General features: G+C 41.4%; 1 protein-coding gene across 11 annotated transcripts in view; it reads right to left on the reverse strand.

Annotated features, from left to right (window-relative positions):
- The window catches only part of Myd88 (myeloid differentiation primary response protein MyD88), a 129,900-nt gene that overhangs the window by 12,860 nt on the left and 102,546 nt on the right, over positions 1-14,494 (reverse strand). For 10 of the 11 annotated variants that reach the window (XR_011392261.1, XM_070087217.1, XM_070087213.1 and 7 more), the window contains 2 exons: positions 12,665-12,827; positions 12,030-12,219 (listed from right to left, as the gene is read on the reverse strand). Coding sequence is in view for 10 of the 11 variants with exons in the window: in XM_070087217.1 (XP_069943318.1) it covers positions 12,030-12,219; positions 12,665-12,827 (353 nt within the window). In the remaining variant the exon portion in view is untranslated. The remainder of the gene's footprint in view (positions 1-12,029; positions 12,220-12,664; positions 12,828-14,494) is intronic. The other variant, XM_070087211.1, reaches the window with a different exon arrangement.

Here is a 14,494-nt window from a genome sequence, read left to right on the forward strand (position 1 = left end):
TATTGGGCGGAAGAAGGGGGGAGGGATGATCAGTAGGTTACAGAAAACAGCTGGGCAGGGGATAGTGCGGGGGTAGAGGGTAGCAAGAGATTGAGGTAGAAAGGGCTGAAGGTATCAGAATTTGTGAAGTCAGTTGTTGTCAAAAAGTCAATGAGAGAGTCCAGATGAAAGGTGGGTCCATCAGCGAGAAGGGAAGGTAAAGAGAAAGCAGTGGAGTGAAGACGACGACGGAGGTAAATTCTGCATGCTCGTTGATAAAATGGGCAGTCCAACAGAATGTGGCTGACTGATAATGGAGCCTGGCAATTCTCACAGAGAGGAGCAGGGCGCCTCTCCATGAGATATCCATGAGTAAGACGAGTATGGCCAATGCGAAGACAGGAGAGAGTAGTCTCCCAACCTCGACACTGGTGATAAGAAGACAGCCAGTAACCTATACTCAGTTTAATAAATTGAAGTTTGTTACCAAGCATAGTAGACCAACGCTGTTGCCAACGGTTGTAAAGGCAAGAACATAATGCAGCAAAATAGTCCGTAAATGGAATACCTCTATATGAAACTGGTAGGTCATGTACTGCTGACCGCGCAGCAGTGTCTGCCTGTTCATTGCCCTGTATGTCAACATGACCAGGGACCCAATAAAAAACAATATCTTTATGCTTGGTAAAGATGCGGCGTAGCCAAAGTTGGATACGGAGGACTAAGGGGTGAGGTGTATCAAATATCTGTATAGCCTGTAAAGCACTAAGGGAGTCTGAGACAACCACAAATGATGACACAGGCATAGATGCAATACGGATAAGTGCTGCAAGGATGGCATACAATTCAGCAGTAAAAATACTAGCCAAAGATAGTAAATGCCCTCGTACGACGCTGTCCAGAAACACTGCCGCGAATCCTTCGCCGTCAGAAGACTTAGAGCCACCTGTGTACACAGCAATGGCATGAGAATGAGAGTGGAAGTGGTCAAGAAAAAGAGAGCAGGAAGCGACCGTAGACAGTTGGGATTTCGAGCAAGGGAGAGAGAAAGAACAGACTCGAACAGCTGGAACTTCCCAGGGGTGTAGGGAAAAGTGAGATGCTACATGAACATAGAAAGGTGGTAATTGAAGAGAAGACAAGAACAAATGAAGGCGAAGAGAGAAGGGATGGAGTAAACAGGGGCGGCGAACAAATAAAGAATGTCTACTAATATCAGTGACCATTCTATAAATGGAAGGATTGTGGAGATCACGAGAGCGTACATAGTAGCGAAGGCAATGGGCATCACGGCGATCGGATAAGGATAGAACGTTCGCTTCTGCATAGAGGCTCTCAACAGGGGAAGAGCGAAAAGCACCAATGCATAAATGTAATCCTTGGTGATGAATGGGGTTAAGGCTAGAGAGAGTAGCAGGAGATGCCGCTGAATAGATCTGGTCACCATAATCAAGTTTCGATAAAATGAGGGTGGAATGTAGGCGAAGGAGGGTTCAACGATCAGCTCCCCATGAAAGATGAGCAAGGGTTTTAAGAAGGTTCAGCCGGCTGTGACAAGTTGCCTTCAGAGAGGTAATGTGAGGTTTCCAGGATAACCTACGGTCAAAGAGGAGGCCCAGAAACCTGACTGAATCACGTTCAGGGATACGGGAGCCATAGAGGTACAAAGGATGATCGGAGATGACAGAGCGTCTAGTGAAAGTAATTGGTGGGTTTTAGTGCTGGAAAATTTAAACCCATGTGTGGTGGCCCAATTGGAAACACGGTCGACCGCATGCTGGAGAGAAACTGTAATGAGGTGACAGTCAGCGCCTGCACAGGCAATAGCGAAGTCATCAACATAGAGTGATGACCAAATATTTGATGGAAGACTAGACGCCAAATCATTAATAGCAAGGAGAAAAAGTGTTGTGCTCAGAATACATCCCTGAGGGACACCTTCATCTTGGATAAAATCCAGGGAGAGCACATTATTAACCCGAACACGGAAATGTCTATCAGTTAAAAAGTTCTTAAGTAAGGATGGTAGATTGCCTCGGAGACCTAAGGAGTGGGCTTGGGCCAAAATATTATACCTCCAAGTTGTGTCATATGCCTTCTCAAGGTCAAAAAATATGGCAATAACTGAGTGGTTATTCGCAAAGGCATTACGAACATACGTATCCAAGCGTAGTAAGGGGTCTATGGTAGAACGTCCCTTACGAAAGCCATATTGACGAGTGGAGAGACTGTTGTGTGTCTCTAAATACCACACTAAACGTCTATTTACCAGGCGTTCCATCACTTTGCAAACTGCACTGGTAAGAGCAATGGGACGATAGTGGGAGCCTTCATGTCCCGTAGTGCCTGGTTTGCAGAAAGGGAGAACAATGGCAGATTTCCACAGCTGTGGAAGAACTCCTTGTAACCAACTAAGATTGAAAAGGCATAATAGGACTGCAAGGGCTGACTGATGTAAATGTTGTAGCATACGAATATGAATGTCGTCGGGCCCAGCTGCCGATGATCGGCAGGCAGGCTGAGAGTGTTGCCTCCAGTTCTTGAAGTGTAAAAGGCACATTATACTGTTCTTCTCTGAGAGAAGAAAAGTCCAACGGTGCTAACTCTCTGGCAGACTTTGAGGAAAGAAACGAGGGGCATAGATGGAGCTCCTGAGAAATACGGACCAGATGATTGCCAATTTCATTGGCAACATCTAGTGGGCTTGCTATATCAACACTGGCAACCCGCAGAACAGGAGCCGGGTCAGAATATTTACCACTCAGTTTTCGTACTTTTTTCCAGACTGCGCTCATAGAGGAAGCAGAGGTGATGGTGGAGACATAATCTTGCCAGCAAGTGCGTTTAGCATCACGGATGACACGGCGAGCGATCGCACGCTTCTGCTTAAAATCAAGAAGTCTCTCCGTGGTTCTATTGTACCAGTACCTGCCCCATGCAGCACGTTTCAAACGTACTGCACGAGCACAAGCAGGAGACCGCCAAGGCACGCATTTCTGAGAATGCCTGCCCAAAGTTTGGGGTATAGAATGAGAAGCTGCGGTTAAAACGGAGGACGAGAAGAGGTGTAAAAGCTCATCAATGGAGGACGAAGAAGGAACCTCACTAAAAACAGTTAGTTTTGAGTGAATGTTCCAATTTGCCTGATCAAATTGCCAGCGTGGGATACGACGAGGTGGTGAATATGAAGAGGAAGTAAGAATGATTGGGAAATTATCACTGTCATGTAAATCCGGGAGAACAGACCAGGTGAAGTCTAATGCGGCGGAGGAAGAGCAGACTGAGAGATAGATGCAAGAGAGAGAGTGTGAGTCCGAGGATCAAAATGGGTGTGAGTACCTGTATTTAAAACATCGATGGGGGGGAAGCAAGAAAAGCCTCTAACTGAATGCCACGGGAATCACAGTGAGACCCCCCCCCAGAAGAAATAATGGGCATTAAAATCGCCAAGTAACAGAAGCGGTGGCGGTAACGACAAAACAAGAAAGGCAATATCCGGAATAGATAATGCCCGAGAAGGAGAGAGATATAAAGAACAGAGCGTATACCACCTATGCAAGTGGATACGGGCTGCTGTGCAATGCAGCAAAGTACGAACAAATAGCTGATGGTACGGAATATCAGTGCGTAGAAGAAGGGCACTTTCATTAAAGGTCCCATCAGAAAATGGATCTGAAGAATACAATAAATTATAGCCTGAGATGGGAGAGATAACAGCAGAGTGTAATTTTGGTTCCTGTAAGCAAACACTAACAGGGGAAAACTGGGAGAGTAACATCTGAAGCTCACCCCGATTACCCCTGAGGCCGCGTATATTCCACTGTAAATAGGCCATGATTGGCAATGATAAAGATATCTGAAATCCACAGGTAAGGGTTCCTGCGGACTAGAGGGGTTAGAAAAGTCCACATGCGGAGGCAGCGGAAAACGTTCAAGCAGCGAAGGAACAGTGCGCTGTGAAGAAAGGAGTTGCACAGATGGAGGAGAGGAGAGAGAGGAGAAATTAAAGTCACTAATAACAAACAGACAAATGAATAAGCACCACCTTCTCTTAGCTGGAGACTTCAACATCAACCTTGGCTTACTAGATGATCAGCCTGTAACTGATTTCATCAACAATATGAACAACACACTTCTCATACCAACAATAACTAAACCAACCAGGCTCACTGAGACAAGTGTAACCATAATAGACCACATATGGACCAATATACTAGCCCCCCTTAAATCAGGGATAATCACAGATAGCACTACAGACCACTACCCTACCTTCCTCCTGACAAACATTAATAAACCACCACTTGAATACAACAAAGTCTCATTTAGACTCCATGACGAGGCCTCAATAAGGAAGTTCACAACTGACCTAGAGATTGTTGACTGGCCTACAGAATTCTCCAAGGCCAATGGTATTGATGACTGGACAGACATTTTTCTTAACAAATTAGACTATACAACAAACATTTTCCTATAAAAACGAAACAGATCACAAACAAACGGCTTGGTTGCCCATGGCTAACCAGCACCATTCTGAAATCCATTGACAAGAAACACCAATATGAAAAGCAATATAGACAGGGCTTTATACACAAAGATATTCTTAAACACTATTCATCAGTTCTCACCAAAGTAATAAAGAAAGCCAAACAACTATACTACTCCAGTAGATTCACAGACACTAGAGGAGATATAAAAAAGACCTGGAAAACACTCTCTCAGATTCTAGGGACCCACAAACTGAAAAAAACAAGAATATTGTCCTAACTAAACCTAATGAAACACCACTACATCCCACTGACACAGCTAACAAGATAAACGACTTCTTCTCAACCATAGGATCTAATCTCGCCAATAAAATCCCACATACTAATGCCCATGCCGGGGACTACCTAGATGGGAATTTCCCAAATTCCTTCTATCTTGCACCAACTGAGCCCTCGGAAGTCACCGATATTATAAAGTCACTTAAAAACAACTCAGGGAATCTGTCTAATGTCCCACCATTACTGTACAAGCGAGCGGCCCATATCCTTTCGCATGCTATTTCATTACTTTTTAACAAGTCACTAGAAACTAGCACCTTCCCGAAACTACTCAAGATGGCAAGGGTTACACCAATACATAAAGGTGGTGGCCCTACAGACTTAAACAACTATAGGCCAATATCAAACTTACCATTGCTATCCAAAATCTTTGAGAAACTCGTGCACAGGAGACTATATTCATTTATAACAGCACAAAGCATACTCAACCCCTGCCAATTTGGATTTAGGAAAAATAAAAGCACTAATGATGCAATCATAAAAATGCTAGATCTGCTTTACACAGCATTGGAAAATAAGGAATATCCACTAGGAATTTTTATTGACCTAAGAAAAGCTTTTGACACAGTAGACCAAGACATCCTACTCCACAAACTTGACCATTACGGTATAAGAGGCCATGCGCTTGCTTATTTCAAATCTTACCTTACTAATAGGTATCAGTATGTTACCATTAAAGACACAGCATCAACAACACGGCCACTTGATACTGGAGTTCTGCAGGGAAGTGTCCTTGGTCCCCTGCTCTTCCTCATATACATCAATGATCTTCCAAACGTATCCCAACACCTGAAACCCATTCTCTTTGCTGACAACACGACTTATGTCATCTCTCACCCTAATCTTGCCACCCTCAACACCATTGTTAACGAGGAGCTGATCAAAATATCGACTTGGATGACAGCCAATAAACTTACGCTTAACACTGACAAAACCTACTACAGTGGACCCCCGCATAACGATTTTAATCCGTGCAAGAGGGCTCATTGGTATGCGAAATAATCGGTATGCGAATGAATTTTCCCCATAAGAAATAATGGAAATCAAATTAATCCGTGCAAGACACCGAAAAGTATGAAAAAAAAAATTTTACCATATGAAATATACATTTTCCTACACACAAAGAGAAGGATACATGCACAATAGTAGAGTAGTACATGCACAGTATATATTGTGCATGTACTAGTCTACTAAATGAAGAATAAATGACACTTACCTTTATTGAAGATGCAGCAATGACTGATGAGACACTGTGTCCTGGGAGTGCCTTTTCCTCCTGAGTACTGTAGGTCCTGTTTGGTATTTTCTTCCAGAACATGCCTTATCACACTGTGTATGTCACTACGATTCTTAAATCTCTCAAACCAACCTTTGCTGGCTTTAAATTCACCAATATGAGCACTAGTTCCAGGCATTTTTCCCTGTTCACCTGGGTGTTAGTCGACTGGTGTGGGTTGCATCCTGGGAGACAAGATTAAGGACCCCAATGGAAATAAGTTAGACAGTCTTCGATGACACTGACTTTTTTGGGTTATCCTGGGTGGCAAATCCTCTGGGGTTAATTGTTTCTTGGTATATTCTCAATAAGCCACACCAACAACAGTGCTACAGCAGCAGTAGACGATGCTACAGCAGCAGCTGACAGTGCTACAGCAGCAGCAGACGATGCTACAGCAGCAGCAGACGATGCTACAGCAGCAGCAGCAGCTGTACCACCAATAGCAGCGATGGTTGATTGGGGTTTATTATACAACCTGGCCAGCTCGGAGACACGCACTCCACTTTCATACTTATCAATGATCTTTTTCTTCATCTCTATTGTAATTCTCACCCTTATTGCTGTAGGGTTGGCACTAGAAGCTTTCTTGGGGCCCATGGTCACTTATTTTCCAGATAAAGCACCGAAAACAATGTAATAATACGAAATGTTCCGATTGTATGCTTGGATGTTACCGCGGAGGCTGGCTGGTAAACAATGGCACGGGCGGCACATGTGAGGCTGGCTGAGGGCGCACATTGGACGCGTCTCGGATGAACAGCGGTGAGCGGGTTTTTAAGCGGTATGCGAGGGAAAATTTTTGCAATTAAAGCAAGCGGTATGCGGATTAATCGTTATGTGATGCCAACGGTATGCGGGGGTCCACTGTATATTATGTTTGGTAGCAGAGCAGGAGATGCACAAATTAACATTAAGATCGACAACACTCTAATTACCAGACATAATGAGGGCAAATTCCTAGGCCTATACCTTGACAACAACCTGAATTTCAGCACCCATATCCAACACATAACCAAAAAAGTATCCAAAACAGTTGGGATCCTCTCCAAGATACGATACTACGTGCCGCAAAATGCCCTTCTCACACTATACCACTCACTTATTTATCCATACCTCACCTATGCTATTTGTGGTTGGGGATCAACTGCAGCAACACACCTAAAGCCAATAATAACCCAACAAAAAGCTGCAGTAAGAATAATCACTAAATCCCATCCCTGGCAACACACCCCCCCCACTCTTCATAGATCTAAACTTACTCCCTGTTCAGTACATCCACACTTACTACTGTGCAATCTACATCTACAGAACCTTAAACTCCAATATCAACCTTGACCTAAAACGCTTTCTTGATAGTTGTGACAGAACCCACAGGCATAACACCAGACACAAACATCTCTACGACATTCCCCATGTCCGACTAAACCTTTACAAAAATTCAATGTATGTCAAAGGCCCTAAAATCTGGAACACCCTACCTGAGAACTCTAGAACTGCAGACACATTCATCACCTTCAAAACTACCATTAGAAAACATCTTATCTCCCTGATAAACCCCATCAACTAACTACACGAATACCACCTGGTGGTTCACACTTACACTCACTCACCCATTTGACCATAAACAGAAATATTAATCTCAATCTTAAAATAATGAATCCTATGATACTCCAATACTGAAACTATGTACTGTGCCAAAACAAAAGCATTCACATTGCTAAACTCACAAACTAGTATTTAGTCACTTAGCCATAATACCAACTTACCTCATAATTTGTAATATTTTAAAATAAAGAATTAAACTAAGTCTGCCCGAAATGCCTAGCCTTGCTAGGCATTCTAGTGGTACACTCTGTAATCATTATATGAAAATAGACTTAGAGCCTTGAATCTCCACTCTCTGGAGAGACATAGAATGAGGGGAGATATCATCGAGGTGTATAAATGGATGATGGGGATAAACAAAGGTGATATTAATAAGGAACTAAGGGTGTCAAGCCAAGTAAGAACCAGAAATAATGGCTTTAGTTGGATAAATTTAGATTTAGAAAGGAGATAGGTAAGTACTGGTTTTCAAAAAGAGTTGTGGATGTGTGGAACGGTCTTCTGAGTAGGGTGATTGAGGCGAGGACCTTGGGTAGCTTTAAAAAGTGACTGGACAAGTACATGAGTGGGAGGGGCTGGGTTTGATTGGTGTCGTGGGTACGGGAGTAAATTCTTGGGTAGTTTAGGGTAGGGGTGGTTTTGATAAGGACTTGCCCTGTATGGGCCAGTAGGCCTTCTGCAGTGTTCCTCCATTCTTATGTGTGGGGAAGTACCCTGGCTGGTATACATAAGAACGTAAGAAAGCAGGAACACTGTAGCAGACCTGTTGGCCACATTAGGGACGTCCTTCACAAACCATCCCACTAACAGAATATTTGCCCAACCCACTTTTCAATGCTCCCCAAGCAATAGGCTTTGATAATTCTATTCACTAATGTGCAAGTCCCACTCAAATCAAATCATGTGTGTGGGGAAGTACCTTGGTTGGTATGGGGAAGTACCCTGGCTGGTGTGTTCTTCCTTGAATTCTATCGTGATTCTCGCCTTCTTAACCAAAGGGCTGGCACTAGGAGCTTTCTTTTGGCCCATGGTGGCTTATTTAGCAGTTGTAAGCACAAAAAACAATGGATTATTTTTGGGTAATGGTCACTTGCCCAGAAACGATGTCACACTGACTCTCTGAATGGTGTGTGGGAGCCTTTGTGTATGCCCGGCCACTGGGAGGCTGCGTTCCGTATGAACAAATCGCAAGGCAAATCATGAAACACGAGGCTATATTTTGATGAAAAAAGTTGCTGAAAGTTGAAATTCACGAAGCGTGAGACTCATGAAACTTGGGGGGGGGGGGGGTTCCACTGTTCTTTTCTTTCAATCATGAAACCAATGAAAATCATCTCTATTTCTGTAGTATATCTTCCAATTTATCAAATGAGAGAAAGAAACCAAGAATACAGCCATAAAAACCATATGAAAATACACTAAAAATTTGCTATTTTAACCCTTTCAGGGTCGGCAGGCCCTCTCCTAAACTTGTTCTCAGGGTCGGAAATTTTTTGAAAAAAAAAAAAAAAAAAAAAAATCTTATGAAATGATAGAGAATCTTTTCTCGATCATAATGACACCAAAAGTATGAAACTGGATGGAAAACTTACGGAATTATGCTCTCGCGAAGTTAGCAGTCTCAACAATGTTTATGCATCGGCGATTTCACCCACTTTGAGCCCTATTTTTAGCCAATTCCAATGTACCAGTCGACAAAAATCCTAACTATTTCACTAGAACTCCATTTTTTCTATCGAATGAATACAAGAAACCACCCATTAACCGATTTTAACTATCCAATAAAGTGGTCACTTGACTGGCATTTTTGCCAATTTCACACAAATTTCAAAAGATGCCAATTTCCAAATAGGGTCCAAAATAAACAAGACAGACATTCCTGGCACTAAAATAACATTTCCTCTGTTCATTAGTCACGTCCCCAGGCCTCTGTTACATTTCTTTTGCTTTCCACTTTGAATTTTTACTATCACAAAAAATAGAAGATTTACTGTTATGCAGACTACTGCATTAGTGTAGAAATGGTGTAGAAATGGTATAAATAATATCAGCGCACTTGTGAAAGAATATTAGACTCACCAGTTGACGTGTATTGGACGCATGGCTTGATTTATTTACTTTTGAACTTTGGCAAAAATCGAACATTTCTGCTACTTTGAGCTCAATTTCAAGGTACTTTTTATTGTGAAACCAATAAAAATCATCTCAATTTCCATAATGTGTCTTCTATTCTATAAAATGAGACCAGGAAAACTAGAATACAACCATAAATAGCATATGAAAATACACTGCAAAGTCGCTTTTTTAAACCAAAAACACAGTCGGAGTTTTTTTCTCATTATGCACTGTGTGCTGCAGGATATTTTTTATACTGTGCACACTGACCACATAGACCCATTCTTTCACATGTAGGCCCATCAACTTTTTCTCGCTACATTTGAAGGCGCTAGAATTTATGCGTACTAGTATGGCACCAACCCTGGTGTGCAAGCTGTACTAGTATGGCACCAACCCTGAAAGGGTTAAACCAAAAATATGGTTGCAGTTTTTTTCCCCATTATGCACTGTGGGGGGCAGGATTTTTTTACATGGTACACATTTAGTGCATAGACCCAGTCTCTTGTATCTACGCCCAAATTTACTGCTCATGGTTTATTTGACTGAGCTGAACTCATCACGTAGTACTATGGCACGGACCTCGAAAGAGTTTAGCAGGTCCCCCCGCATTAGTCAGTTACTGTATATTGAGGTACAGTAAAATCTCGATATAATGGACTCACAGAGAGGATTACCTGAGTGTCTGTTAGATCAGAATTATGTTAACAAATCACAGAAAAAACAGTAAAGTATTCTACCATATGCCTAGTATAGTAATGTACACAATTTTAAAAATATACTGCAACAAACACTGAAAACAGACGAATTAAAAGTATAATTTACCTATTGGCTTTTCGTATTTCAAGTCTGCTATATCAAGGGTTTTCCGTATTACTTTTTAATAAAAAGTAATTTTAAGGAAACAGATGTTATATGGCCTCCCATGGGTTTAGCACATTCCTATGAATACCCCTTAATGGGGGTGCCTTGATGTTGGTGGGGGCTCTTAACCCTTTCACTGTCGGTGTCATATTAGTACGGATTACAAGCCAGTATTGGTGCCGTATTAATACGCCAAAATTCTAGTGGCTTCAAATATAGCAGGAGAAATATGGTAGACCTACGTGTGAGGGAATGGGTCTGCATGGTCAGTGCGTGCAGTATAAAAAAAAATCCCACAGCATGCAGTGCATAATGAGAAAAAAAAACTCCGGCTGTGTTTTTGATTTAAAATGCCTACTTTGAAGTGCATTTTCACATGGTATTTATGGTTGTATTCTCATTTTCTTGGTCTCATTTAATAGAATGGAAGATATATTACAGAAATAGAGATGAGGTTGACTGGTTTCACTATGAAAAGTATCTTGAAATTGAGCTCAAAGTAGCGGAAATGTTCGATTTTTGCCGATGTTCAAGAGTAAACAAATGACGTCACCCTCCAATACGTGTCCAACTGGCCAGTCTAATACGCAGTCACAAATGACTTAACGTTATTTATACAATTATTACAATAATTCAGTAATCTGCATAACAGTATATCTATTTTTTGTGTGAATAAAAATTCAAAATGGAAAGCAAGAGTAATATTAGAGGGACCTGGAGACATGACTAATGAACAGAGAAAATGTTACTTTAGTGCCAGGAATGTCTGCATTGTTTATTCTGTACCCTATTTTGAAATTGGCATCTTTTGAAATTTGTGTGAAATTGGCCAATTGCCAATTTCTGACCACTTTATTGGGTAGTTGAAGTCAGTAAATGGGTGGTTTCTAGTACTCAATCAATAGAACAAATGGAGTTCTAGCAAAATAGCTATGAGTTTGGTCAACTGGAATTGGCTGAAAATAGGGTTCAAAGTGGGTGAAATTGCCGATGCGTATATATTGTCGATTCCGCTAACTTTGCGAGAGCATAATTCCATGAGTTTTCCATCAAATTTCATACTTTTGATGTCATTACCACCGGAAAAAGATTCTCTATCATTTCATAAGATTTTTTTTTTTTTAAATTCTTCGACACTGAGAGCAAGTCTGTGTGCAGGGGTCTTGACAGTAAAAAAAGTTAATCCAAGGAAGTGAACCTACCCTGCCTTTCCTGTTATTGAAACTGACTGCCTCCCATTCCCCATGTGCTGTACGACTCCTATGATAAGTTTAGCACTTTCCCAGTTGTAATAATAATTTCCCTTAAATATAATGTGTATTAACAAAGCAATTGTCTGTATAGAATTTAAGTATGCAGTATACCTGGTTAGAATCCTCTAATGATGTTGAGTTGGTCCTGATTTTTCCCTTTACATCTGATCTTCGCAAAAACTTAGAGAAAAAACTTGGAGACTGTGTAGGGGATGGAGTGGCAATGCTCAAAAAGTTGGCAGACCCCTGTGATGATGTAGATGAGCCAGAAACCTCACGTATCCTCGCTCGTGGCTCACTGCTTGTGATGACATTAAATATTAGTAACATACACACAAAATGTGAAAATGTACATGCTTATCATAAGCTATTATGATACATTCCTACACATCTGCATGCATACACATACTACAAGACACAGAGAAGTGTGTAACCAATCCTTGAGTACAAAGTATCATTGTGGAACCCTCACTTAGCCCAATCTGAACCAGGCTCATGCCAGAGCTGAAATCTGAATCTGAAGAGTGGCAAACTAAAAGACAGGGCCAGAAGCTGTGACTTGACCCTGCGACTACACATAGGTGAATACAAACATAAAACCCTAAAAACTTAGCTTTTTTTTTATGTGAAACTCGTTGAGTAAATATTTTTCATAATCAATGTATAAATTATTGAATTATGAAGCACTTCAAAATATGAAATAGAGTAGAGATGCAGATTTTATGTCACTGATACTGAAATCATACCTGGATGCAATCTGTGGCTGATAAGTTAAGGAGTCTCGTAATTTTTCCCAATAGTTCCAATATCCCTTAGCACGATAGTAGTCAAGAGAGTGACAAAAGCTTATTACAGCTGGTTTAGCGCAGGGTTTGTGGAGACATGGAATGACAATGCGTCGACGCTGATCTGCAAATGAATACTGCACTGTACTTGATATAAAAAACTATGCAAAGTCTACTAGTAAAGACAACACATAAGAGCATTGTCTTTGCCAAAATCAAAATTGCTTCACAAATTTTATTATTTTTCATCAACTAATTTCATATACTGTATATAAATATTATTCAACTAATTTGTATACTCTGCTTTATAGAGAAATGTTAAAGTAAGCAGTAAATTATATAATACGTAAAAAGCAAATTTCTATAAGATACATATGCAACATCTGACTAATGTTATTTGGGAGATTCTGCATACACATCAGGCTTTAGCAATCTAATACAGAGGTGAGGTGAAAGTAGGGGAATGATGAAGCAGTAGTAATGGTCATATCAGCATGGGGGGGAGGAGGGGGCTTCCTTAGTGAATGTAATTTAAAGGTGTTCAATCTCTCAGTCACCAAAGTAGGATGACCTGAAAATAAATAACACTTTCACCATTATTCACCAAATCGCTCAAATCCAGCTAACCGATTATTCCTGAATCCCTTCATAAATATTACCTTGCTTATATTCCAACAGCATGTCAAGTTATAAAAATCACTTGCCTCCACTCCTATCTTGCATACTTGTGCTTGTCTGTTGGATGTCCAAGCCCCTCACATACAAACCTCCTTTATCCTCTCCCTCCAATCTTTCCAAGGATGACCCCTACCCCTTCATCCCTCCACTACAGATTTTTAAAAACCTCCAAGTCATCCTATTTTGCACCATCCTCTCTAATAACCCATCCTCTCAATAACCCATCATCAGCCCTCTGGATAATAATTTTTATAATCCCACACCTCCTCCTAATTTCCAGACTATGAACTCTGTGCATAATAGTCACACCACACATTGCACTGAGACACATCTCCAATGCCTCCAGCCTCCATGCTGCAACATTTAACCCTTAAACTGTCCACACGTAGATCTACGTTCATGTGCGGGGGGCTCCGAACGTAGATCAAAGTTTTATTTTTCATTCCTTCAAATTTGGTGTGAAAGGCCTGAGTCGCCTAGACATGAAAGAATGGGTCTGCGCACTCAAGTGTGTGCAGTATGAAAAAAATCGGGGACCACTTAGTACCTTGTGGGAACACCAGTTCAACTGAGTGCCAACTAGAGCAAATAGTGTGGCAAACACTAGTGATTCACTGATGTCATGTCATATTAACACTCACATTTTAAAAGGAAAGTAAAAATAGGTTAGATAAATACATGAGTGGGTGTGAGTTAAGACCTGACCAGCTTGTGCTACTAGGTCAGATGCCATGCTCCTTCCTTCAGTGGATGTGACCTGACTCGGTGGGTCATTGGTCTAAGCCGGGGAGTGACATGGACCTGCCTTGCATGGGCCAGTAGGCCTATTGCAGTGTTCCTTCTTTCTTATGTTCTAATGTATTTGGCTGGCTGGCTGACTTTGGCTGTCTCTGTCTGTATATGTCTGTCTATATCTCTGTCTCTCACATGTACTCATAAGTACAGTTATTATACATAATGTAAATTACCTAGGATAACTCAAAAATTCCAGGCCAAGTCAGTGGCATCGTAAGGAGGGGGGGCACCCCGGGTGGCACCATTTAGGGGAAGACATCATAGAGCCTCTAAAAAAGGTGATACTAATGCCCAAAACAGTGCTGCACCAACATTCTT

The sequence above is a fragment of the Cherax quadricarinatus genome, chromosome 21 (assembly GCF_038502225.1).
Source record: "Cherax quadricarinatus isolate ZL_2023a chromosome 21, ASM3850222v1, whole genome shotgun sequence".
NCBI classification, from domain to species: Eukaryota; Metazoa; Arthropoda; class Malacostraca; order Decapoda; family Parastacidae; genus Cherax; species Cherax quadricarinatus.